The sequence below is a fragment of the Aplidium turbinatum genome, chromosome 3, assembly GCF_918807975.1.
Source record: "Aplidium turbinatum chromosome 3, kaAplTurb1.1, whole genome shotgun sequence".
NCBI classification, from domain to species: Eukaryota; Metazoa; Chordata; class Ascidiacea; order Aplousobranchia; family Polyclinidae; genus Aplidium; species Aplidium turbinatum.
The window spans coordinates 46,023,963-46,050,482 of NC_137474.1; the positions used below are offsets into that span (position 1 = coordinate 46,023,963).

A 26,520-nucleotide genomic window follows, 5' to 3' on the forward strand; every position below is an offset into this window, starting at 1 on the left:
TATCTACATTATGAGATTAGGATTAGGTTCGTTTAAAAAATATCGTTTTTTATAGCGTTTTTACCTTCCCTAGCGCTACGAGCATTGCAAGCACGAACTGCAGCAGCGCTGAATTGTTAACAAGCCCAGATGGTCCTCCATTGCCACCCTATTAGTGTACTTCGATCATTGACTGGATTAAAGAAAAGCCAACTTTTACAACAAATTAGTTTATTTAAATATTAAAACACTTTTGATACGGAAGCAACGACAAAACAAGCTTTGGTGGATATAAGATTTTGCAGCGGGGTAATAATGCGAAATTTATTTGAATAAGCGCCACAGACAGGAAAAGTATCGCAAGATCATGACATTAAACCACCAACCGTTGCATTCTATGACCGCATAAGCAGTGTCAGAAGTTACGTAAAATTGTCTGTTAAATTTGGCCAAAATACGAAAACAAACGTGCGATAAATAAGTGACAATGGAAGGCCACACGCCGAGATCGATCAAGTGAATCGCGACAACGTCACGTGATGCGTCAGATCTGTAGGCTAAGCAGCAAAATACAAACTATCTCTACAAGCCTACCGTGTAATGCGGGAAAAGAATTGACTATGATTTCTGTGGCTTCGGCAAAAAGCAAAATTAAACAAAAAGAAAATTAGAGAAATAAATAGATCACAGCTGGAGATAGAAATAACTTCGCATAAACTCTTTCGACAAAAAATCAAAACCGGAAGCTGAGCTGAAAGAGCATCAGTTCTGGGACATCTCCTCCAGCAAGCCGTCAAGTTTCCGCTTCGTTGCGTCCACGGAATGGTCGAAGTCCTTGCGCTTCTTCACAAGCTGAAACATGGCAAACTTATTGAGACTGTGGAAGAGTCAAGACATTTCTAGGAACAATGTCGCAACTTCCAAGATCATTCTCAGACTGAGAAGCCTGCAGAAGGTGCTGCACAATAGCGAGGAATTCAACGTTGACAAAGATCACTGATGAATAAGCTGCACGACAACACCATCGACTCCACGTGGATTCGATATTGAACATGCGTGGCAGACTGGCGGTGGTAACAAAGATGCATCGAGGAACCAAAATATCACAAGATGCAGAATTAATAACAACATTATCTAACGTAGGCTACATTGCAAGGCGCTACGCTGGGCAGCTACTTCTCGCTAAAACATTTCAACAAATAATAATTCTGGCCGTATAGATGGCAACCTACCTCATTGAAGTGCTTCAAGGTGTCAACCACCTCGTCTTTGGCGGAACTGCAAAAGTAAGCGATATCGAACCAGCTATTCATGACACATAATACAAACAATTAATTTTAGACAAGGTATCCTCAACATCATATTATTGCCTGTCAGGAGTGGCAGGTGCATTTCGTTCTTCGAGTTTCGCTTGACTGGCATGCGACTTCAAATTGGTAGCTACAGAGACAGCAAATCAGTCGTTGTTTACATCATAAAGCGTTTTTACGTAAAACACGACTGATTTGCTGTGTGGATACATGATGGAATCAGTTTTGGCAACGCACAAATATTTAACGACACATCAACCATTAAAAGTTGAGTCAAACACAACATCAGAGCATACTCCAAGTCTCTGATATCATTGAAAGGTGCAAGATAAGTAGACCACAGTTCAGTTGCATACTCATGAACACCGGATAGACACGTCTTCAACACATGTCGAGTGCATGCACGACACACAAGCGACACAACATAGCCGTCGCATACGTACTCACCATTCACCAACACAGGCGGAAGCTAAGAACACACTAAATTAAATAAGTTAAAGGAACTAAAGGTGTTGTCTTCAGCGACATATTGAACATGCCACTTGCTCAAGTCCTCGATTTGGTTAAAACCACAAGCAGAACTACCGGATGTCTACTGTGGAGATGGCGATGTTAAACTGGATGGATGAGAAGTGAACTGGCTGGTGTTGAGGCAGATAGCCATGCAAGGCTTATGGGAAGGTATCCTGCAACTGCAGATTGATCTATCTGCAATGATTGAACCTCGTTGTTTGCCAACATACGGACACACCGCGCATTAACCAAGTCGTTATCTTAATGATACAAAAAGCATCTCAGAGACGGATATCCACTACACCAGATTGCCTGTTCTCCTATAGTCTCGTAACAATATCCACATCTATGTGTCACAATAAGGTAGTTACCTCAGTTGGGTCTTGTACCAAACCTTGGTTGGATTTTCGGTTTGTGACGACGCGTCACGCATGGATGACTACAAAACCAAATAAACGTTGATCAAAATATGGTTCACTCAACAAAGAATGGGCGGGCAAGATAGTGGCATGTTCCTGCACGCTTAATTATTAGACACAAAACAAACGATAACTAACAACTGTTACAAGGCAGGAATTGAACCCAGCATCTGATGATCTCATAGGTGATAGCCACCATGCCACAAGATGGCTGGGTTACCGCTTCAATGAAAGATATCTTACTACTGTTCACACCAGCATCTAACGCTTCGGTGATGAAACCAGAGGGCTTGGCGGCGATGTTTATGACGACACATACAGTAAACAAAGCACTCGACAATTCGTGAACAAAGCACAAGTTGGTTCACACGAAGAAAAGCGTGATGCTTTAATTGCACAACGCAAAGGCGCTTTGCTGTCCAGATTATAACAATTCTCGGGTGAAATATGGAGGGCCTGCTTTAGATATCTTCGTCTTGACATTTCTACTTAGTTTCTTGCAAATTATAACAGAAGTGCAGCAAAAAAGTCTCATCCTCAATTACTTACATGCCTGATAGACGAGTGGAACTTGGCGGGGCTCGATTGCTTCATTTCCTGAAACAATCAACTCAATTAGCATACTTGTGACGTCACATGAACGATGTGTGGATGAATATTTTAAGTGTTATTGCCATGACGTCACAGATGCAGCGAGAGAAACTTTAAAAGCGTTTATTATTTTGAGGAAGATGACACGAATGGCATTGACGGGTCGTTCCTTTTGCAAACTTTGTCTGGTGTAGTCTGTACGGAAGGGGAGATTGTGCAGAAAAGAAACACATTCCCTGCTTTGCAACATTGCATAAAACAACACACCAGTCTCACCATTATCCTAGTGAGCCGGTTCACTTCTTCGGTCAGTAAATCGTTCTTGTTTCGCAGACGTTCGTTTTCCAACGCCATCCTGCAAAGACAAGTCACTGAAATTATGACAAAAATCTTGAGCAATCAGCAAAGAAATGCAGCAAATTAGTAATTCGTGTGCAACTGTGCATGTATTGCACGAAATATGAACCTAAACAGAGCTTTCCAAATATACACTGCTGCATGCCGAAGAGACAGCCAAAGATAAGAGTTGTGCGTCTTCGGTGCTTCAGTTCTGACGATACAAAGAAACACAAAGATGATTATTACGTCTATACTACGTCACAAGGACTAATACAGCACCACGTTTATTGAGACATTTTAAAATTGCGCTCCAACGTCTTCGTTATGTTCAAGTACATTCTGATTGTAGAGAGAAAATTAAATCATGACATGAATCAAACATCGCGAAACGTGGTTGCAGCCAATCTCACTTGGATTTCGTTTCCTCCTCAACCTTCAACGAACCATAAAGCTCCTCCAATGTCAGCCGGACTGTCTTGTATTCCTTGGTCATCTCCTCCAGCTTGGTGGCAAGGTCGCCGCCAGATGACGCTGTTTCATTGAACTTGATGATGTCATCCGAGGCGACTGACGTAACAAAACAAATTGTCGTCACAAAGCATGACGTCAAGAAGTTGTATCGCTCATTTTAAGCTTTAAGCAGTTTCCATGCCAACTGTGCGTCGGAGCATTCAGACAAGTCAACCAATCGATGCCACATGACGGCTGATGCATGTACTTAAGAGGCTGATTTGTAAAATTCAACATCAGAGAAGTCTAACTTCTGCTCAACCATGCGAATCCATAAACTGCGATATTATACAGTTTGCGTATCTCAACAACGTCACATACTCTTGAATCTTGGTTTAAAACGCTGCCATCGTAATTTTATTTGCAAAATAATGCCATTATCAGATTAATATGTGCTTTCAGTGTGACAAAGCTTTCACAAAAGAGGGAAGTTAGAAAATTATGAGAAAGCAATAATTTATTGGACAACAATTGAAAAACTTGTCAACAACTACATTACGGTGCAGACAACTAACTTCTGTTTTTTAGCGGACTGGAATGTAAGGCGTGACATTCGACCTCTGACCTTTCCGTAACCTCAGGGTGACATCTATCGTCAGAGGCAACTGAAAAAAATCAAAATTTCATAAAGCTTGTCACAAAACATAGGATTGTTATCAAAGTTGCGTTGCAAAGCAAATTGTAACATCACAGAATATGGGAAGCTCCCAGACAAAGCCAGTGACGTAAATACTGGCGAGGGCAAGGATGAAGCAAGAAGAGATGATCAGCTAGAGGTGCCATAGCGTTAAAGAGCAGCGTGGAGCGGAATTATTATGTCAACAAAACGTTGAAATGCGGAAAACAAAGAACAATCGTTTGGCAAGTGTCCTTTCACAGCCTTGAGGAACGCTCCATTAACCACGCAACAATCAACCAACAGTGGCTCATACAACGCAACAAACCTCCATTGTGGAGCTTCTGAGCGACGACGTTCGGGCGGTCCGGGGTGTGGGTCTGGCTTAGTTTGAACACCCGACGTTCTGTGAGGAAGAAATTTTGTCACAAACTACGAAAAGTGAGCAGATGTATGTGTAGCCATGATTACTCACCTTGGTAACCAATCATTGAGAAACAAGTTTGACGTAATAAATGTCTGTTATTGTTGTCACATAATCAGACTAAACGTAGCTAGGGTGAGATACGTATATAATTGAAATGAACAAGCAAACATAACACGGCAACCTCACCTTGTACATGTGAGTTATTTGGATCAGTGCTGCACATGGAGTAGTCTGCCATCATGGCTGTGCTGTTCAAGCTTGGAAGATCCTGTGCAATTAGTGGGAAGATAAATACAAGATACGATCCATTTAAGACAATGAGAAAAACAATAAGATAAATATTAGGGCTGGTTGAAACAAAAATATTTCGAAAATGTTTCGAAATATTACGTTTCGTTTCGAAGCGAAATCTCTTGTCTCAATTTCGTTTTGAAATAATTTCTGAGTGAAGAACTTCGTTTCACTTCGAAGTCCAAGCCATTTCGGTTCGTTCTGCGTTCGAAACGAAATATACAAGAATTTAGGAATTTAAAAAGTGCCAAACGCTCGTACTTTAAACATAAAATGAATTCGCATAATGTATTTCAAAGGTTAGACGAAAATCGCAATTCACAAAGTGCGAAAATCTAAGCTTACGAGAAGCTCCTTTTTTCTCTTTATTATATTTACCTCAGCCCGGTTTCCATTTTACATTAGTGTTCCTCACTTTCACTTTCAAACTTTCTTTTTCAACTCACTTTCCAATGGTGGCTAAATTGGCACAAATTTTGTTGGCTATACCAGCCACTTCCACCACAAGCGAGCTTTTGTGGTCTGCTGCTGGTAACATTGTGGAACAGAACATCCTTGAACACACCAAGGATTTGTGACATGCTCTTTCTCATGACAAGCTCTTTCTCAGAGAGACGATCAGGAACTTCATTGGACACGTGCCTTGTTCGCATGATTTTATAAGCTCCGTTCACTGTGCCGGTGTGCCCATTCATCTTCTTGTCGTTTCAAACAGCCCGGTCTTTTACCAGATTTGGTTGGTCACGTTTCTGCAATCCAGTGTTTTGTTCGAAGGAGAACAGACCGTTGGCTGTCGACCTCTTTTCCTGATGCTACACTTTTGTTTGCAAAAAAAATGCTTAATGTCTCATTGACTTCTAAAGTAACGGCCTGCTAGTTGTAAAATATTTCGTTTCGTAATTACGAAATACTTCATTTCGACCAAAAATTATTTGTCTTGATTTCGTTTCCGAGAAACAAATTTTAAGAAGGATCTCGTTTTGTTTCGACTTGAAAAAGTTCGTTTCGAACCGCCATAATAAACATCATGTGTGACATCACAAGTCCTGCGGTGATGCGTGAAGGAATGGTGTTGAAATGCAACCGGATCTCGGTAATTCGTCCTTCAGGTTATCAAGATGGCTGATTGAAACAACATGGCAAAGAAAGCCGAGAAGTAGCGCGATCGCATTGTTGCGTCATTTGACGCAAGTTTAATTGGAAGGCTTGTTATTGGAATTGATGTATATATGAGATGAAATACTTCGCAGGTTACAAGTCAAAAACATAAACAAACATGCAGATATACCTCTCGTTGAGACGCTGTGGGAACTTAACATTGTGGCTTTTGCTCAAAGTTAAGCAAATTATCAACCCACGGAATCCACTATTTATAATCTTATATCCTATCCGATTCTGAACGAGGTTTGGGAGAAACTGCTAATTATGTGCCCTGAAGCAATCATTACGGTTTCAATTAGCAAATGCCATCGCTACAGCGAATTGACAGAATAACTTTTACAATTATTGAGTCATATTATGATGAATGAAAGACCAAAGACCAAATATGTGAACGCTGGTTACAATTTCACGTTGAGATTGGATTCTCGCTGACAAGAGTCTGATGCTTGCGGCATGGGCTTCTTTCGCTGAGTTGGTATTAACGTGGTCAAAAGAGCATATCAACAACACAGGTTGGTGGTGAGGTCATGCGCAATGACGTCATCATAACGTCATTACACCAAGATTAAACAAAAATGTTTGCAAAACATTGACAAGGAAATAAGCAATGACGTCATCACTTACGTCTATATCTCCCAATGATGGTTCATCACTGTCGACTGCTGAAGAATCTGAAACTTTCACAACACTTGAATTAACTCCACAACGTTCTGGAAAAATATCAAGCGATGCGGACATTGCTAGAAACTATACAAAATCATCTCGTCAAAAACAATGACACACGATAAGGCGCAGCCATTGTGACGTCGATATGATGATGTCATGACCTTGAAACAACAATCAAATTTGTCACTTTTGCTGAGATGATGAAGCAGCAAGATAGGAGATTGTTGGGATTATATTTCTTGGATGCACAAGTTCTTGGGTGGAATTGCCCAGGTGTCAATGATCAACAATATTGACACTGAATAGTTTCCCAATCCTGATGGAAAGTATGAGGACAATGCAACCTCACCACTCACCCAACGTACTGCTGCGGCTTCTCTGATCGATCTCCATGTTTGACACCGCGTGATCTTTGACATCATTCCCTTGCATCACATCATCATCAGTGTTTCCGCCGTCAGTAAATGACAGATCCGGCGCTTTTCTGACTGGGGAAACACTGTCGCTGTCGGTCGAAGAGCGAATTCTCTGCCGCTCGGCGACGCCATACTTCTCCTCAGGGGCGTAGTTTCCTTCCCGCTTTCTGGGGGGAGAAATTTATAATGAACCACCCTTCTCTAGCAAGAAAAATCGGTTGTTTTTACATTGATTTATCGTTTGAAGACGTTGAACCAATGTAAAAAGACGGATTTTACCAGCTGAGTTCACAAAACTTGATGACATCCAACGATGGCCATACTACGTTAAATTTAGAGCAACAGTGACTATGAACAGTGGAGGCAAAAATCGACATTGACTGCAGCAGTGCGCTCCGGTGCACCTCGATACAGCTGCGTTGACAATGTTTGCTTTCAAAGCGCTGGGAGCAACGTATATCTTTCTGCTTTGAATGCAGCGCCATATGAAACACATTAATTATTATTTGCAGGTCTACATTAAGTGCAATGCTTTTCATCAAACCAGTTGTAAATCTTAAAGTTCGGAAATCGCAATGGCGACATGTTCCCATTAAAGTGTTTTTGAGGTGATGGAATGCAAAATAAACAGGAGATCACGTGACCTGTGGCGCCACCCTTGTTTGCAAATCACCATCCCGCTGCTTACAGCCACACTGATTTGGGACGTAGCAATGTGGATTGTAGCTGCAGAGAACGAGATAGGGTGAAGTTCTGTTTAATACTCAACATCTTGTTAAGGCATGTCATGGAGGGGCATATAACGCTGTGGAATGCCAACCACATCCTTAGCATGCCAACGATGACATCCTCATTCAATTGAGATGTAATTCGGATCAGTGAAGGCACTGTAAGCGAAATCACATTGAACGCGTCGCCAACCAACCCGTTATCTTTGTTGCTATTATCAACATGAGTGTTGTATTATGAAGCCTCTACCATCAAAGCAATGGATACCGCGCCATTAAGTTAATGGTCACCTTCCAACAATTGACACAAATTTCATCAGTGAAAATATAAGGACGTCACCACAATGCCATCAAATCAATGAAATCGGTTATAGGAAAATTGTTCGTAAGCAATTGTTCGTAAACTGTTTTTTGTAAAATAAAATCCGTAAAACAATTCTTCGTAAAGCATTTCTTCGTATATATATATACATCAAATTTTAACTGCATGCACGAAAAAATGCTTTAGGAAGAATTGTTTTACAAAGAATTAATTTTACGAACAATTGTTTTACGAACAATTGCTTACGAACAATTGCTTTACGAACAATTGCTTAAGAACAATTTGTCGGACACCAATGAAATCTACTCGTCCCAATTCATCGTTAATGCTTAATTGCTTATTCGTAATTAGGACGTGAGATTGTGGGAATGATTCATAACATTATGTGAATTAAATCGTCATAAATATTGAAACTTTAACAGTTTGGGTCGTTATTTAAATAAAGCAAACTGTAAACAAAAAAAAAGATTGCATGAAATTCATCTCAATTCATTCGCTTCCTTGCATGGGCAGTTTATGCAGTAGGAAGGCATTGGTCTTCCTGGTTCACCCAATCTTCCACTCAAAAACCTCACACGACGAAAACCTAAACTTAATCATAAAATTGTCGGCTGCATAGCCGAGTGGTGAGAGCCCTGATACGGCACTCAAAAAGGCGCCGGTTCGAAACCGCTCAAGAGTATGTGGTTGTGTCTTTGTAAGGACACTGATTAACATGCCTGAATGTGGACACGAAGATTGGCTTCCTTGCCTTCCCATCCACTTAATTTAAATCTTCAACCACCGGGCACGACAAAAAAAAAAACATGAAACCTTTGCATTGAAATACGTTTATACAACATTGATCACAATTCTCTGGCACGGTTATACTCCGTAGCTATTACATCCTCCGATACCAACACTGGAAATAAAACAGTTGTCACCAAAGGGCAGAGTTTTGCCGAAAAGTTATCTTTTGCATAAGCCATAACTTCAACGTCTGGCAATGATGAAACTATAAAAAACTATGACTCCTGCCACTCGTCGTCTCAAGTTCAGCGCTCTCGGTTCTTCACCTTGTATTACTTTCATGACGCCTCCCTCCCCCCCATTTGTATGTATGAAAAACAAAATTTCCGCCACCCGGTACTTACACCCTCCACTGTCCAAAGTTGACGACATTTGGATTCTCCAAAATGTCACGGTACCGATTGTTCAGCCTCCACTTGTCCTTTCTGCGGGCGATGTCGGAGGCCAGGGAATCCCCTGCAAAGCACAGGTCAAAGGTTAAAGATTAAGTTTGCTTTATCTCGGCTGTACAAGGTTAAAATATGAGATTCTTGGGTCTTTGTGGGGTACAGTTATGTTTCAAATTCATGGTAAAATTCCATGTATAACATGGAACTAATTGTTTTTAAACATCTTGAAATGTATATGACAATGACAGTAAAATACATGGTCAGTCAAAACTTGGATTTTCTGTCAACATTTTGATATGGAGTGAGGTGGTACCGTATGGGCATGTTTTAAGAAGGGATGAAGATGATGTTTTGAGAAGAGCACTGGAGTTGCAAGTGGAGGGTTGTAGAAAACAAGGAAGACCCAAGGAAACGTGGAAAAGGAAAGTTGAGGAGGAAAGCAGCAAGGTGGGCTTGACAAGAGAGGACGCGTTAGACAGATCGATGTGGAGGCAGGGTGTGAAGGCGATTGCGGCACTTGGAGGTGCATCCGGCCACCCTCAGTAACGGGTCATCACCGGATTAAAACTGGACTACTACTACTACATGCAGGCGATGCTAGAAAATGCAACTATTCCTCTTTGCAACGTACTAACGTAGTGGCCAAACTTAAGAAATTTTGTATCCCATATGTGCATCAACACATCCTGGCAACCCTGCATCGCGAAGAAAGTTCATCGACTTAGAAACAACGTTAACCACGTGACACCAAGCAGGAAACATTTATCTCACCCGATTCCATGTTGGTCTCCTCACTGATGTCAGTTATCAAGTGCTGTGACGAAACAATGATCATACAGTTGCTTCACTATATTCACAATTATGAATCAAAAATCGTAATCGTAAGGTGATTGTGCTTCTGTAATACCGCCCTGTGAAAATACTACGATGGTACAGGTCCTCAATGCTGTGGGACTGGGATAAGGACAAAGGTGGGGTTATACAGAATCAAATTCATCCTTTCAAAACTAAGTTCTATGCGAAAATGAAACAAATACAAAGGAATTTTGGATCAAAGTAAATGTATATTTTGAAATAATTCTGTAGTTAACGTCATCGTCACCTGATGAAGATGAATGGCTTCGGAAGCTCGTCGGCGCTGACGACTTCTCGGATTGTTCATCATTTTCTCCGGGGAGGCAGGGACACTTGATCTTCTCGTCATTTTGCTCACATAATCTCTCTCTTCATTAGGCTCATCTTCTTGCTCCAGAACTTCTTCTGGAGGAGCACCATCATCATCATCATCCTGCTTCTGTGAGATCTGCTTTGTTCTCTGTCGTGGTGGACGCATCACTGGACGCGCGATGCGAGGACTTCCGTGTTTGGCGAGCCCTCCAGTGGTTTGTTTAGATCTACAGAGAAATGACGTGAAACATTGTTTTTTGTTCGTGTTACTCTATAGGCTATTAAAAAAAATAGTGATTTTTAAGTTCAAAAATAATGCGTTTTGAAATTGTTACAAGACAAAATTATTGATTTACTTCACCGGGTTTAGAACAAAATTTGACAGAACGTAACATTTGTATTGGGGGGCATTGCGACAAACTATTTTGAGTCTAAATTTAAAACAAAAACAATTCGACAACTAACCGACTTTAGGATAAATCATGAAATTTCTGCCATTTCAATTTACACGATTTTTCTAAAGCAACTTATCGGCAGCACCTGTTGTGGCAGTAAAATGTATCAAAACGTCTGTATTGCTTTGTAGTGACACATTCAAATGTAACATCGAAATAATGTCAAGCAATAAAAAAACCATAACCAAATTTACTGTCCAGCCCACGCAAATATAGAGGAAGTAGGTCAACACGATTCAATCCTTTTTTACATTGATTCAACATTTGCAAACTTTGAATCAACGTAAAAATCGACTGATTTTCTGCATGAGATTGTGTCAAAGCAAACCACATAATTTCGAGTTGCAACGTCAATCCATCATTTGTAGACGTTGAAACAACACAACGTTTGGAAGTTCAGTGGGCAGGGAACAGGATGCGAGTTAATTGTTAACAACTGTACCGGCAGTAATGAACCAGGATGCACCATTGCTATGATTAGTTTATTGCGCTGCTCAAGTTGGCTTGCTCCACTGCACCAAGACTGTCTGTCAGCCTCAGCATCGTGGGATCACATTCCACCCTACATGTCAATGGACTATTGCTGATCATTGATTACCATTCAGAAATATCAAAATCTATCCTATTTATATTGATTAAACATCTGCAAATGTTGATTCATGGTGCATTCCTGGTGTCACCATGGGCAGGTTATCAATGTCTGTGGGGGCGCGGGAGTTTGAACGCTCTCGACTATGTTGTGAGGGAATGCTGATGTGAGGTCCGGAATGGCCCGTTTAAGTGAGTCCGATTCGGTGAGTCCGATCCTTTAACGGGGGATTTTTTCAATTTTTTTTTTAAATTATTGGGTACCGTAGCCTAATTATCATTGCCGTTTTAGGGTTAGGGGTTAGAGGTTAGGAACTCACCGAATCGGACTCACCGAATAGTAGCAGACCCTGTGAGGTCGGTGCGGTGATAACAACATGAAGTACGAAAAGATCTTTATTTTCGCAACTGTTTCAGCAGACAACCGTCCTGCTGAGTTTGGTGAGACGCAGCTGTTTAAACTTTAACAGTTTTACAAGATAACCTTCGGACTTTAATCTAAAGAACCAAATCCGTAAAAGCTCGCGATCAAATGTTCATATCCTCATGCAAACCAAACGCTAATTATATTAAGAAATCAATTGAAGGTAAAAATTTCAACACAATTTGCATCGAAATGGCATTAACGAAAATCTACACCCAAGTTGCTGCATTGCGACACGATCATGCAGGGCATACGCTCACAGGTGGTGTCGTTCAACGATAAACGATTTCTTCAAACTATTTTGCAAGAATAGATATGCACTAGGGTGCATCATTTCCCCCTCATTTAGGAATTTTAACTTGTACCATTGAGAAATGGTGACTATTCCAGGTCAGATTCAACCAAGAAAATATGTGTTATATTCCTCCCCTAGGGGGGGGTCCGGTGACCCCACATTTTGATCCCACATTAAGACCCCACATTTTGATCTCAATGGCACAAATTGAATTTCCAAAATGAGGGGGAAATGATGCACCCTAACTAGTGCAAAGTCATCCTTTAAATTGCATCAACACATCAAGCTGTGATACAATCGTCACGTCTTTGAAATAATCAACATCGATAGTGTTCATTTGATGAGAAAGAGTACCAGTGGCAAACAGCTGTCAAGCAATTTCCACTGGAGCTCCATCAGTGTTCAAACCAAGTTATGAAATCATTTACCCGTGAAGGTTCACTCCATTCAGCGCGGTAAGGTCACATGCTTCTTCGCCAGCCAATGGAGTCTCGCGATCACTGCACAACCAAATTAAAGTTTCAAGATTCAGTTCAATACAACACATGCAGGTGGTCGGGCAAAATCAATGAAAATCTGATAATAGCAAACCAATCAATAAAACCTAAAACGCGCCAAGCTTATCAAAGACACTATAGGAAGCAGTAGAAAACATTGTTGTAGCTTTTCGGTCTAAATATACGATAATTTCTCAAGGGAGATGAACTACACGTGAAAACAAAATGCTTTGAAGTTTTTATACAAATTTCAGATTTAATTTCATTCCATCACGAAGTTGCACAGCTTCCCACTTTTATGCCCGACAAGCAAAGCAGAATAATGCTCAGCTGGATAACATAGTTGCAATGCAAATCTGACGCTGTTCACAATAAGCAAACAAGATTGGAACTGGAAATCATGCAACCGGCGCAGCTTGATCGAAAGAGTAAATCCATCCAAGTTGTTTTTAGATTTAAAAACTTGCTGGCAACAGTGCATGCATGATCATCAAATTGATTGCTTCAAACTTGGAAATGTCACATCACACCAGATGCATAACCCCAATCTTGCATTACAAAGGTTACTTCTCAATTCGACTTTTTTACGCCTTATTGCAAACTTGATTTCAACAAAAAAACAAATTGGTTCACAACTAACTTCAATACTCCTACATTGCCGATAAAAAGTAAAATAGTAGACCATCTAATGTGATGGATGAGCCAAAAGCGGATGTAGTTTCGTATCTCTTCATTTAAAATTTCATTTCAAACCACAGCATACGCACAAAACGTAGAGAGGATTTCACACTGCAAGACGCCTCCTACCTGCTTCCTGCTCCGTTCATCTTCGATATGAGCCTCCCCTCCTGGTACATCTTCTTCCTCTCAGCACGGATTTTTGAGGAGGAGGTTACCTTAAAATTAATGTAAAATCAAAATGAAGACGCCGGAAGCCAGTCAAGCAACTATTTGTACACTGCGGTTATGCCGATCGTAAAAAGAATTGACAGCGATAAACAACGATGTTTCGCCAATGAGGCTGGACTCGTCAGTATCGCCGTATCGCATCACTGATTCATGTCATAGTAGACTATCGCGTTAAAATCTAACATGCTTGACTACTTGTGTTGAATTATAGTATAATAATTACCTCTCCAGAGAAAGCCATTTTGTTGAAGCCTTTGTTGAGGTTCATTGCAGAATCCAAGTCTTTCGACCACTTCCCGTCTCCACGACGGTTCTGTTTCGTAACAGATTGCGTCGAGAACTTTCGAGAAGGTTTCACGTAATCGGATGCCCCGTTTATGGGTGCTCGGGATGTGGAGTTGTACATCCGGTTATTGGGAATCACAGATGGCTCCTCATCTCCTTGTGACGTAATCCTTTTCACGTAGTCCATCGCGTTAGACGCCGAGATCTTTGTGGAAGACTTTGGAGGTAGAGGAATCTTTTTCTGTCTGACCGCGGTCCGGCTCTGGGAAATTCTACTGGTTCTGTCGTAAGTTCGTTTGCCGCAATCCGCCGTCAACGACTCAGTGGGAACCTGTTTCGATTTACTTCTTTTCGAGAATAAAAGTTTTGTTTTTGTTGAGATTTTAGACTTCCGGGCGTCAGTGACACTGCTGCAAGTACTCGATGTTTCAGAGGGCTGCCGGTCAACACTTTGTTGCTGTATATACGAAGGTAGATCGTTTTCTAGCAATCTACCATCAATGAGATGCAGGTCAGCTAAACAATTGTTGTCTGTTGTAGAGGTTAGTTCCAGGGGTTTTTCTGTTAAAAAACAAAACATTTTTATAAACGCAACAATTCTACATGTATGCATAACTAGTATTGTGTCAAACATCATAACTATAAAGAAAAGCCACTCTGGTGTAACGGTCCAGGAATTACTGGGGTCTGGAAGCTACTGCCAGACCAAAAGTGACCAAACGAGCTTACCAGATTTGATGGTTGTAGCAAGTTCAACAAAAATAAGATGAAAGTTAAAACAAAATCTTGTGACAAAAATCATTGTTGTGTTTGAATAAACAAATTGTTTGAAACGAGACATCGCTAAGAATGCTTGAACCATGGCGGTCTTCAATACAGGTCTCAATAATATGATACATCATGCAAACTTTCAATTTGTTTCAAGGCAAACTCGTTTACGCTTGATAGCAGGCACAGTTGCAAGAGTAAGCTGCTTGTCTGAGTTGTAGTTGATAAACACAGTGAAAGAATATTTTACTGAACTTTGTAGTAGTAAAGTACAGTACTATCTTTTTGCCACTGGCAACATGCAAAATATTAGACAACCTGGCAACATCGGTACAAGTTAAAATTTTTGTACAGTAGCACCATGAAAGATAGAACCGAAGTTACCAGCTGTTTTCGTCATATTCGATGAATTTTGCGTACCATCGTGTGCAAAGACAAGGTACTAATCGACAAAATGCAAGAACAACATAATGATAACATATTTAATTACTTAAGATATCGTTCAAACATAAGATACCTGCAAAATCTTTAAACCTTCCCACATTGCTAGTCACTTTATCAGTCATAGTTTTACACTATATTTAGCACTCTAAGTCTAAAATACGCAAAAATGTTTGTTTGCATTATACGTTTCTGCCTCTTTGCAAGTTTTCGCAAATCAATTTCGGAACAGTATGCTTACATTCGAAACAGTATGCTTACATTCGGAACAGTATGCTTACATTCGGAACAGTATGCTTACATTCGGCAGCAATAATTTTCTTAACTAGACCTACTACAGCGGAGTAATGTCGACTGTCGTTTACGCTGCCCGGCGTAAACGAGACAAAAAGCGAAAATTTTGGAACTGACTCATTGCTCTCAAAGTCTCAAACTGACGTATGCTTTTTCAGCTAAGATTCATCACTGCACATGACTTTTTAATGGGTTAGAAATTAATCATTTTTCAAAAAAAAAAAACGTTTTCCAATCCTGGTTACCCCTGAAGCGGGTGCTAAAAACTTTCTCAACAACTCAGCATTGTCCAAAGAATTCTACAATTTAGAATACGTAGAATAGATGCGTTTGCCACCTCACTTTATTGTTTTAACATCAGTTGATAGCCCAGCAGTTGACCGTGGCATCGGTTTGGCCTTTCATTCTGTAGAGGACAATTCATCTGATGTTGCACAATTCGTTCCCCTTCCTTACCAAAACTTTCATTTTGTGACGTATTCACCGCAATCTAGCTCGAACTCGTAACATTCGTCCCCAGTTCATATTTGAACTGATATTATTTCAGCTTATCTGGCCAAGGTGGAATCCAGGTCCCAAATTAGCGTACCACTGCTCACTGCACCGGTGATCCTTAAGGTACCTAACCTCAACTGAAAGTTAATGGTAACTAATTCAATGGGAGACTGAACGTTTCTTCACAACGCAACCACATAACTGCATTGACGACGAAGATCGTTGAGCATTTAAACTGTTACAAGTTCTATCTCGTTGAACATCAGTTTGCAAATGGAAACAAGCAGCGTGGGAGGATTACCGTTAAAATCGCAACAAGTGTTTAGAGTAGATGTGATCTAATTTTTTTACCTTTGTTTAATTGAATTGCGAGATTAAGTTGGAGCCATTTGAATTTGTTTGAATCAAATTAAAATGGCGTCTTACGCTGAAAATTGAACAAAACAATAGATGAGAATCCATGACGTTGGATTACCGCAATTAGCCGAAGAAACCGCGCGGACATTATTCAAGCCAGACTTGTCAAACTGTGTCTAGTGTATTCACGCACAATGGCTTCCTGACGTTTTGGGTCAGTGTTTGTTACAGGATTTTACAAATTCCGCCGTCAAAGTTCGCTCAATGCCGTTAACTTAATCCAGCATTCATTCCCACAGAGCTTGGCCTAGAATGATCGTGGTAACTCTCCTTCAACGGAAGTCAACGCATGAATTTTCAATCAGATATATTCAGAGCAGAAGCACAGTTTCAAAATTTAAAACACTAAAATGCTACTTTTACTGGAATCGAAAATTACATTTGAAAACTGAAGATGCGAACGATAGAGCGAAACGGATGAGTCAATAGCAACAACTGGTGTTTGGGATGGAAATCAGACTTCTTTGAAGCACAATGGTGAGAGGAAATTATGCAGACACGATTTGATCATGCAGACACGATTTGTTTGAGAACAAAATTATTTATAATGACCGACGACTTGATCTAATTGAAACAAACAAACGACGTAGTACAGTTATTAAGTTTACCAGCATTCGTTTTCCAATGCTGAGTTAATTGCCACTAAATCCGAAATTTGTTAGAAATTTTTAGTGCACTATGCGCCATGCGGGTCTGTTACTATTCGGTGAGTCCGATTCGGTGAGTTCCTAACCTCTAACCCCAAAACGGCAATGATAATTAGGCTACGGTACCCGATAATTTAAAAAAAATTGAAAAAATCACCAAATAGGGATCGGACTCACCACATCGGACTCACCGAAACGGGCCATTCCGGCGCCATGCGGTGCGTATATTTTTGCTGTAATAAATTATTATTAGTTGATTTTCCTCTGGTTTTGTTTAATTCCTTGATGCGACAGATTCTCCACTTGCCTCGTCTGAACCGATGAGGTCATTTAAACATTTCACGTTTCATTTTATACGAATTATGGCTGGCACAGTTTCTGCTTTGTCGTTGCATTGTCTTACATATGTTTTTTTTCTCTATTAGAAACGGACTAAGATTCAATATTCCGGGTTTAAGTCCAAATCAAATTGGAAACAGTGAACTATTTAAGGGACCCGTCACTTAATGTAAGCATGATATATAGCAAATAATTTATTAGACGTAAATATTAAAAAGCACCAGTTTGACACCGCTCAAGAGCATGCGACTGTGTCTTTGTCAAGACACTTAAAGACTTGCCCGATAGGTGGGAACAACAGATTCCTTGCCTTACCGTTCATTTAATGTAAATTTTCAACTACCAGACGTAAGACTGGATAAAACTTCATCAGAAATATCGGCAATGGGATCAATGGGTTCATCCCTCTCTAAACTACGTTTCATCGACCAATGAGACTAACCTTTAATATTAGATCTGGCACCTGGTTTCAACGGCGAGGGATCAACAGAGCAAAGCGATACAATCTCACAGTTATCTTCTTGAGGAGAGTTTCCACTTGACGTATCAAAATTATTCACAGTTTTGTTCGTTGTAAGATTCCCGTTGACAGCGTCGTCTGCACTGGCGACTATTGTTGCGTCATCAGCGTCGTTCGCGTTCAGATCGACAACAGAGCTCTCCAAGTCAGTCGGTTTGGGAAATGTTAGTTTGTGATTGTCAGGAGGGTTGCTCAGTGGATTGCTGCGATTCTCTAAGATTTTGGCACCAGGAGGGAGCAAAGAAGACTTGGGACGGTTGAGAGAGTACTGAGGAAGTTTAGAAGCAGCTGTTCCTCCCTGCACTTTAGTAGACCTGAAAATAATCAAATAGATTACAACGATAAATTTGAAGTGGGAAAGCGCAGGAATAAATATTATATAAACATTACCGTTACCAAGAACAAGAAGAATTCTAATCAATTACCAATCAAAACGTTTGATTTGACAGAAACATTTTAAACTTCACATCTAAAGCACATTCTTTGAACGTCTGAACAATATTCACATGATACAAGCATCGCGAATGTACCAGGGCGCGATGTACACTGCAGAATGCAGATGAACAAAGATGCCTGTCCATTGTTAGCCTGGTCAATCACAATAAAGAATGCAAAGGTGCAACTAGGATATACAGTATAATTAATTTTGTTGTAGAACATAGAAAAGTAGGCAATATTTTTGTATTGAAAAAATCTCAAACAAATCTACGCACCTCCCCTGCGGTATGCGAGACTTGACAGCCATGGCCTGGAATCCCTACGAAATCAACATGGCCCAAATAATCTGTAAAATTAAGGCTGTGATCAGTCAAAAATGAGGAAATACTAGCAAGTGTAAACATCCTGTGCCTATCCACCAAACTTAACGGGCTTTAGACTTTCACGGAAAACAAACAAAATATTTAAGCTCAAATTTTTGACTAGATGGAAATCAGGCTGAGGTAAACCATAGCAGTGATGCTGCTTCAAAACTATGTATCCATACTCAGTGGTGCTTGAAATAAACAATGGTTAAGAGGATGCTGCCGCTGGTTTAAAACAAAGTGTTTGATACTATATTGCTGGAAACAAAAAGAAGAATGGAAAAGCCAAACGCAAACAGCAACACACTAAATGTGTTTGGATAATAGAAATTTGCTGGAAATTTTTATATAAAAAAATATACATATAATATATATATAAAGTTCACATTGATGAAATTTATAACATATTTTTTTAAGTAAAAAAATGTGGCAAAATTAAAACTCACCCATCATGAGACCACTAATAGTTAGCCTACACACAACAATAAACGGCAACTTCTATGATGAAGAATAAAACTACCGGTATTTATGGTAACTTCTTTTGTGAAATGCAAGGTAGCATAAAACTAAATTTTGAACATTGGTTTGTAAGTCTAATCGTTTTCTGTCAACCTTTAAATTTGTGCCAAATGAACTAAAATAATCTAACATATAACATAATAACTTAACAACATCATTATTATAGACCTACTGACAATTACCAATATTTAAAACTTAACACCATTATAATATAAAAGAAACAGTTTTAACTTTCAATTAAATCTGCAACGTTCATTCCCTGGCTCTTTGAACACACCAACTCCATCAAATGAACTGAAAGGTGTTCACTGTCCAGCTGTGACTGACAACTTCAATCACTAGGATATAGAAATGTCTTGCATCTTCATGTATATGGGGTCCATTACAAACACAAAATTCATAAAGTGGCATTAAATCAAGCTAAACTGGCTTCCAAATAAATAAATAACAGACTGCTTGGTAGTCTACTTCTTATTCTGACATTTTAAGAGAGCCACTATATGAGCAAATGCCTATCTCAAAGGAAGATTTGAAGATTTATCAATTCTTGTCAATATTGACTTAAACTCCCTCAAAACTTTTACCAATATAATTTTATTTGAATTCAAAAATCAACGCCGAGAACAAACACAAGAAGTTTGTATTGAAGTCGCCAAACCACATCCTGAACATTGCCTGTCAATCAAAGTGCTGTCTGTGCATCGAAATATTGTGTGCTCACTTTAGTTATACCATAAAAACATCACTTCGCTTTCAATTAAAAACACTGCCTTAAACAACAAAGCTTTGAGTTTTCTGCAAATGCACTGCATTAAAAGGTGATCAATCTGTGGAGTAGACCAACTACTTTGACAACAAATCAAAAATATACATATGACTAAAGCTTTGTAACATAACAATTTACACTCCAATAACTAAATATGACTGAAACAACTAGCGGTACCGTAAACACTTTATTGAGTAGTCATTTAAAAAATATGTAACAAATTCATGGAAACTATTATTCAATAAAATAAATCGAAGCAGCACAATTCGGCACTTCAAATGAAAACCCAATACATTTTGAAATGCCCCAGGAGAGCACTTGAGATGGAAAGCTTGTGACAAAAGGATGTGAATCTTTTGTTCAGATAAGCCTCATTATCGGAGGCACTTAAAAGCCAAACCAAGAACCAATTTGTTACAGGAAAGTTAAGTAGTCAATGATATAAGCCAGCACGGCCTTCTCACAGTCGGCTACGACCTACTGTGCAGGTACCGTATTTATTAAAACAAAGTTCAAGTTAATTAAAACGTCCATGAGCACAGCCAGGTACTCACAACAAAGCAAATATCTTGACTTTGACTTGAAGCTCCCACTCTCTTCTTCAAGTGTTTGCGAGTCCCAATTACAAAACTTAAAAATGTAACAAAATCTCTGTTGAAAACAAGGAAATTATTTCTTGGATTATGCATAGTTGGTTGGACAGCTGGAATGTCATCCCTCATCTTCAATGATTATGGTATAAGCTATAAATGAGACATTTGATACTTTGATAGTATCCGGTCAACAACACACTTCCATGAGAGTGTCGCTGTTGAGATGTTATTAAATAGGAAAACCATTATTATTCTAATACAAAAAGAATCACTTTTACATTAACACTTTGTGGTCGAATTGTTGTAGAGTTTGTCTAACCAAAAAATTTTCATTCATAGCTTTGTCACGCCAGTGCTAGAAACACTTGAGCATAGGTGGTGATTTTAAGTTGTTATCACACAAAATGCCAAATCCAATATAGAGTTTTTTTTCAATTTTTGGTTGTTTTTGTTTCTGCCAATTCAGTTGCTAGCTTTGACTAAGCAGCACAACTTTCTGCCAAGGGAGAAAGTTTGTTGAACAGTTTAAAAAAAGGCTGAAGCTGCAAGAGGTTTTTCTCTCAAACTCAAAAGTCCATTTTCTAACCATGCAATTGCCGGAGCTGGTCTGCTACTGTTCGGTGAGTTCCTAACCTCTAACCCTAAAACGGCAATGATAATTAGGCTACGGTACCCAATAATAAAAAAAAAAATTGAAAAGTCACCAAATAGGGATTGGACTCACCGAAACGGGCCATTCCGTGCCAGATCAGTCTGTTCTAATAAACCAACGTTGATAATTCTCCTGTGAGACTCAAGTCTAGTCTAAACATAGCATTTACTTTTTTCAACCTATTGGTTGAGGTTAGCTGCCTTGCATTTGTAATTACAGTGTTATAGCAACTGAATGTGTAAAAAGTAAAATGAAATACTTATTGTTATAATAAACACTTCTAACAAAAAAGTTATATAATACGTACAGACAAAAATAGAAAATTGCATGTTACTTCAACGTATCAATCATTTTATTGCATTAAAATCTGAAATCCCAAACCAAATCCCACCAAATGATAAGTGAAACTATTGATTATTACTAACTGAAAAAGTAAAAAGGATATGCTTCTCGCTTGTATATTTTATTCATTTAAACAAAAACTTGTATATTTTTGTCATTGTCTTTGGCAAAATGTTATACAGCCAAGGAAATAAGTCGCATGACAAATGATCATTGATTTAAATGAAATATATTTTAGGCTGCAATGTTCAAAAGTGCAGGAAAGGAAGCAAAGACAAGCCCAGGCAGGCAAAGAAAAAAAAGCAACTGTAATCCCATGCTAGAATCTCCTTGAACCACAATACTGATATTACATATTCTTAACAACAATAAACGTTTTTTCTTACCTAATTTAGTTGAATACATCAATCAATGTGATTAACCCATTTTGTTTTCATTATAAAAATACTGGCCGGAAAACAAACAACAAACCATGCTCATTGCTCATATCACAACACGGAAGCAACACACATATCACAACAATGAGTCCGATTCGGTGAGTTCGATCCCTTAACGGGGGATTTTTTCAATTTTTTTTTTAAATTATTGGGTAGGCCTACCGTAGCCTAATTATCATTGTCGTTTTAGAGTGAGGGGTTTGGGGTTAGAGGTTAGGAACTCACCGAATCGGACTCACCGAATAGTAGCAAACCCATCACAACACAATCCTAGTGCAATGTGTCATAGATCACAAGTAGTACTTGAAGTACTTTATGTTGATGCATCTCCATTCTCCAACAATATCAAAATTAAATCAGAACATTCTAGTACACCTTACCTACCTAACAGTGAATGGAGAGACCTTGCGAGACCAACCCAATTCATAGTCCTTTCCAATACCCACACTCCATCCGGAACAGAACTACCTTGGAAGAAATGGGTGAAGCTCAATCGGCTGCGGACTGGGGTGGCCGTTTCAACAGCAACATGTTCCTATGGGGCCTCGTCGATTCACCATCTTGTGCATGTGGCTCAGATTCTCAGACTGCACACTACATTATCTACCATTGTCCTGTATATCGACCCCAGGATAGATATGTGGACCTCACGACGCTCGATGAACACACAATCCATTGGCTGCTGCGCCTGGAACCTGGATGTTGCAATGTGATCTGCAGCGGCATCAAACGCAAGAAGATTGTACAAGAGCAATCATAATGTAGGCTATTAAACATAGAATTGCAAACATCCGTCCCGGTAACTCAGCGGTTACTCACCTGACACAAGATCAAGCGGCGCTGGTTCGGCTCTCAGCGGCAGGGTTGCCAACCTTGCGGTTTTCACGCCCAATTGGGCTGGTTTTCATCCTGAGTTGCGGGATTTTTTTGAAGGTTGCGGTTTTTTGGGCTAGTTTGAGTAATGTGTCTCAAAACAACGTGAGAATGCTAAAACTTATTAAAAGGAGAGAATGTAGCCGAAGTTCAAATGTACTGTAGTTAGGTTGAGGTAGGTTGTATAGAATGCTGTAAGTTGCTGCTCTAGTGCTGTCATGTCAGCCATTAAATTGGTCTCATAAAGAAGGCAAGTTTATTTTGTGCTTGTGAGATGCATAAATTACATAATGTTTTATTATTTTTCTACTTTCATTAAGAAAGTTCACATAAAAGTTCAGTAGGCCTACAAAGCTTTACTAAACTCTGTTGTGTTCATAGCAAGGCATTGTTTACCATGGGAAAGTGGGCAAAATAAGGCCATCTCTGAAATTGTTAGACAAGTTTGACGTGAATATGTATGATCATAAACGTGTAGGTAATGTGTAATTGGTCAAAATTGGACATACTGTGCCTGCTGTGCTGACCTGTGTTTAGTAAAGTTACATATTGGTTAATTGTTATGTTGTTTGCACTGTAATTATCTTAATTCTTACACATTGATTGTTCTTTTTTTGCAGGTACAGTATGCTAATTTCAGCGTAAATTATTAGATCTAGATATGTTAGACATTAGTATATATGATTGAATTGAGTCTATCAAAAATATTTTGGAAGTTTAATTGCATTATGACGTCAAAAAAGCCTTTGGGCTGGTTTTGGGCGGGTTCAGTGATCAGTTTGGGCGGGAAATATTTTCAAAGGTTGGCAACCCTGCTCAGCGGGACCTAGGGGATGGAATATTGGAATAATTCCCTGGCAATAATACTTCAATTCAACAACAATCGGAAAACTTCACTCTGTCAATCTCAGTAACAGGTTCTGTGTCAAAAGCTTTTAAATACAAATATGCGAAACTACGATGAATGCGTCGGCTACATAGCTGAAAACCCTGGAACGGCCATCGAAAGGGCGCCGGTTTGACACCGCTCAAGAGCATGCGGCTGTGTCTGTGGCAGGACACTTAAAGCCATGCCTGAAGGTGGACATGAAGATTGGGTTCCTTGCCTTCCCGTCCACTTAATCTAAATCTTCAACCACCGGGTGTAAGCCTGGATACAACAAACAAAAACAAAACGAGAAATAACATATCAAAGGCTTTGACAGTCCGAGGATAAAGATTTAAAACCAAACCAAAGTTGAAGTACATTGGAATGACAAAATCAATCAATCAAGTTCATTTCGGCATAGCTCCACATTCATTTTCAATGTACACATCAGGAGATATAACAAATCCCTTTTTTTATATGGAAACTACACCATGGAGGCACCGAAAAAATCATGCGGTTATCTAAGTCAAGTTGCCCCCGCAATGTTGGTGCTTCACAAAAAACCATGTTGGTGCTTTCAACATCAAACATAGGATATTAAATTATTATTAATTAGGCCTACCATATTTTCATCGACAAAAAAGAAGATACATTTTGCTAGCAAGTAAAATGCAAATAGAATTTTAAGTTTGAAGAATCGTTTACATTTTTTTGGATAAGCTTAAATATTCGCATATGCAGCAAACGTTAGAGCAAAAAAAAATATGAAAAAACAAGCAAATTCATTTGACAAACTTTGCCCATGAATATATTACAGTTCCCTTAAACATCGCTACTTAGTGATATGACCTGATTTGTTATTTTTCTAACTTTTGATAATAGAATGAATGTTTTAAAAATCATATGATGACATCTTTTTTATTCCCTTTCCCAGGTAACACTATCACAATGATAATATTAATAAAGACGAAGAAAATTTGACCCAGAAAATTTCAGTCACACTGTTTGCCATTTGTTACGGTAACAGTCTGACTGAACGTTTTTTAACTTATTTTTTCTGATTTTCAGTATGTACTTTTCTAAGGAAGCAAAAAGCTGTTTGTCGTCGGTCTACTAGGATAATGACAACTCAGCAAGTGCTTCAACTCAGCAAGTGCTTCAACTCAGCAAGAACATTTCAGCTACTGCTAAGTCTGGATTGAGATTTATGTGCTCACGTTGGACTTGCTTGGTCATCGCTTGTCAAACTTATTTTGCTGACTTGAGACATTCCAAGTTTGGCTTGCTCAGTAAGAAATTTTCTATATAATACAGTATCTCTTAAAAATTTGTTTGATTTCTCAGTTTTGCTAGTTTAATAGCCTACAATATGTCACAATGAACGTACCGTATATGTACCGTATGATATACACAAGATGCTCAAATTTCTTGCAGAATCTATGAATGCGCATGTTGTATTGGTACAAAAAGTTTTAGAAATGCACATAAGCCGTCGCCAAAAAGTCACCAAACAATAATATCCTAAGGAAAATATAAGCAAGAAAATTCAATGGCAAAAAAGAGGATATTCGAGCCTTTTTGAGTGTCCTTGGAGGACAGTTCATGTTTCTTGAAAAAAGAAGACAAATCCTCATAAAAGAGGACATATGGATGGTAACCCTATTATTAATGTCAGTCATGAAATACTGTACTGTAGCTTGTTGCAAAGTTCCCTCAAGAGAGCATCCATAAACGCACAAATCTATTTTTCATACCTTCATTTTTTTCCAAGTTTTATTGAAAAAATGCAATATGCAACCATGCACCAGAAAATTGTACAAGGTAAAGTATCAGTCAAATATCTCCACGTTTATTCAACCATTCGGCTGGGATCACTAACTGCGATCAGCTGTTACTGTAGCCTACATACTTAGTAAATTCACCGACTTCATTGCACCAGCACTTCTTCTTTCCCCCAAACCGATTCCAAGTGCATGAGTAATTCAACTTACGTTACCGGTACTTGAAGGAAACCTCAAGGAAACGTAACTTCGCCCTCCCTGACCCTGGCAAGCCTCGCTTTCCTTTTAAACTTCCTGAAACCTCGAAATTGAGCCAATCCAAACTTTCATCTCAAAATCTTCAAAATTATCTCAATTTCGGGACGAAATTTGCTATTGGGCAACACTAAAGTGAAGAACAATAACAAAGCTTCCAATTTTAAATACAAGTTGCGCATATTGATTGATTGTTTGAATCTCAAAATCCTCGGACTGGGAAAGCTTCTTGCAGAGTTTAATCCTGGCAGTTTCAAACAATAGGCTATAAATTTCTTGGTCATGTAATAGGAAAGCAAAAAGTGGAGCATCTCTCTTTAACTGGTAAATTTTTTGGAAAGCGGGCACCTGGCAGACAAAGACATCTGAAGCAATATCATCCATGCAACATACATAAGGAATATTTGGTCTAATTAATTATTCATCTGAGGCCGTCGATGCCTGGTTCAGACAAGGCAATTGAAGAAGAAGAAGTTTCGCATACTTGTAGAGCAGTGTTTCTCAAACTTTTTCCAATCGCGTACCGCTCATTTGTTTTTTAATACACTGCGTACCATCTGGCTGGTATTTATTAGTTACCGCATTACTATACCATAACACCTATGAATAGCAAGAAAATACAAT

General features: G+C 39.2%; 1 protein-coding gene across 4 annotated transcripts; it reads right to left on the reverse strand.

Annotated features, from left to right (window-relative positions):
* Positions 1-199: 199 nt before the first annotated feature.
* LOC145767045 (uncharacterized) lies at positions 200-22,559 on the reverse strand. 4 transcript variants are annotated; one of them, XM_082578780.1, is made up of 22 exons: positions 22,504-22,559; positions 21,413-21,492; positions 20,650-20,725; positions 18,721-18,791; positions 17,930-18,321; positions 14,025-14,647; positions 13,700-13,788; positions 12,824-12,895; positions 10,569-10,860; positions 10,238-10,280; positions 9,422-9,533; positions 7,179-7,405; positions 6,781-6,833; positions 4,891-4,972; positions 4,606-4,683; positions 4,177-4,266; positions 3,562-3,718; positions 3,089-3,167; positions 2,771-2,818; positions 2,174-2,241; positions 1,212-1,257; positions 200-831 (listed from the first exon to the last, which is right to left on the reverse strand). In XM_082578780.1, the coding sequence occupies exons 4-22, from the start codon at positions 18,750-18,752 to the stop codon at positions 742-744; spliced, it is 2,673 nt and encodes an 890-aa protein (XP_082434906.1). In that variant the 5' UTR covers positions 18,753-18,791; positions 20,650-20,725; positions 21,413-21,492; positions 22,504-22,559; the 3' UTR covers positions 200-741. The 4 variants fall into 4 exon arrangements, with proteins under 4 accessions (XP_082434906.1, XP_082434908.1, XP_082434907.1 ...); XM_082578782.1 differs by lacking the exons at positions 21,413-21,492; positions 22,504-22,559 and having other exon boundaries at positions 6,781-6,827; positions 20,650-20,745; XM_082578781.1 differs by lacking the exons at positions 20,650-20,725; positions 21,413-21,492; positions 22,504-22,559 and adding an exon at positions 19,257-19,406.
* Positions 22,560-26,520: the final 3,961 nt, after the last annotated feature.

Bases quoted from the DNA above. Each gene is read 5' to 3' on its own strand.
- LOC145767045 (XM_082578780.1), bottom strand. From the start codon at position 18,752: ATGGCTGTCAAGTCTCGCATACCGCAGGGGAG. The intron at 18,322-18,720 runs GTGCGTAGATTT...GATTATTTTCAG, and splicing joins TCTCGCATACCGCAGGGGAG to GTCTACTAAAGTGCAGGGAG. The intron at 4,973-6,780 runs GTAAGTGATGAC...CTAATTGCACAG, and splicing joins CATCATTGGGAGATATAGAC to GATCTTCCAAGCTTGAACAG.